This window comes from Kryptolebias marmoratus, linkage group LG14 (assembly GCF_001649575.2).
Source record: "Kryptolebias marmoratus isolate JLee-2015 linkage group LG14, ASM164957v2, whole genome shotgun sequence".
Taxonomy (NCBI): Eukaryota; Metazoa; Chordata; class Actinopteri; order Cyprinodontiformes; family Rivulidae; genus Kryptolebias; species Kryptolebias marmoratus.
In genome coordinates, this window is record NC_051443.1 from 25,077,556 (window position 1) to 25,078,853 (window position 1,298).

Genomic DNA, 1,298 nt, shown 5'->3' on the forward strand with positions numbered 1-1,298 from the left:
ATGGATTTACAAACACACACAAATACATGTCATATACACATTCAAGTCACTTGTTTTAAATAAATGCTTCTATTTTAATTCAGTTTTGGTCTTCATTGTAACTGATGTGCAGGGGGAGAATGAGTGGTTGACCCTGGCAACACGCCACCCTTTGAACCGTTTATCGTGGATGAATGTTTACCTGAAGCCCCGCCCCCTTTTCTCTTCTTCGCAGCATTTCCATGGGTCTGCCCCTCAACCCTCCGGCAGACGCAGCTCGCTCGGCTCGTCACGCCCTTTCCCTGATCGCCACCGCCCGACCGCCGGCCTTCATCACCACCATTGCGAAGGAGGTGAGTCCGGAGACGGAAGGGGGGGGGTAGGTCACCATCGACCGGCGCCATTCATGACCCTTTCCCCTGCGTTTCAGGTTCACCGTCACAACGCCGCTCAGGCGAACTCCCAGTCCCAACAAAACGTCCACACCACCACCCTGTCCCGAGCGAAGACGGAGATCCTGCGGGTGATCGACATCCTGATAGAGAAGATGCCCGGAGACGTCGTCGACCTGCTGGTGGAGGTACGCGGAGCAGTTACCCGTTCGATGTTCGTGTTTATTGTCACCGGCAGAGAAGACTTTAGTGATTTAAGCCCAACATGTGTCCAACATCTGCCTAAATCCGGTCCTTTTCTTGGTTCAGGTGATGGATATCATCATGTACTGTATCGAAGGCTCCCTGGTGAAGAAGAAAGGACTGCAGGAGTGTTTCCCCAATATCTGCAAGTGAGTGTGTGTTGGAGCTTCAGACCAGCGGGGTCAAAGGTCAGAAGTCGCCTCTGTGTTTAATCCTTCGTTTGAGAAAAGATTCACTGAGTTGGGCTTCCGGTTCTGACGGATCCGATGAGCTGAACCAAACTGAGGTTCCAGTCCGGTGTAGGACCAGTGGTGGCGCCCCCTGTTGGTCAAAGACGTGTAACCTGATGATGAACACATGAGGTTCCTGTTTGTGACTGAATGACTTCTTGTGTTCGTTCGTTCAGGTTTTACATGGTGGGTTACTGTGACCGCAGCCACCGCATCGCCGTCGGCGCTCGGCAGGGTTCAGTGGCTCTCTACGACGTTCGGACGGGAAAGTGTCAGGTACGAGTCGGCAGAAACACCATCCATCCGTTCATCCAACTGTTCATCCATCCTTTCATCCAACTGTTCATCCATCCATCCATCCATTCATCCATCCATCCATCCATCCACCCATCCATCCATCCACTCATCCATCCATCCATCCATCCATCCATCCATCCACTCATTCATCCATCCA

At 52.2% G+C, this 1,298-nt stretch overlaps 1 protein-coding gene across 4 annotated transcripts in view; it reads left to right on the top strand.

Moving 5' to 3' along the window:
* The window catches only part of LOC108245759 (WD repeat-containing protein 7), a 97,888-nt gene that overhangs the window by 85,866 nt on the left and 10,724 nt on the right, over nt 1-1,298 (top strand). For all 4 annotated transcript variants that reach the window (XM_037979355.1, XM_037979357.1, XM_017432921.3 and 1 more), the window contains 4 exons: nt 215-332; nt 410-559; nt 681-763; nt 1,021-1,120. In XM_037979355.1, coding sequence (XP_037835283.1) covers nt 215-332; nt 410-559; nt 681-763; nt 1,021-1,120 — 451 coding nt within the window. The remainder of the gene's footprint in view (nt 1-214; nt 333-409; nt 560-680; nt 764-1,020; nt 1,121-1,298) is intronic.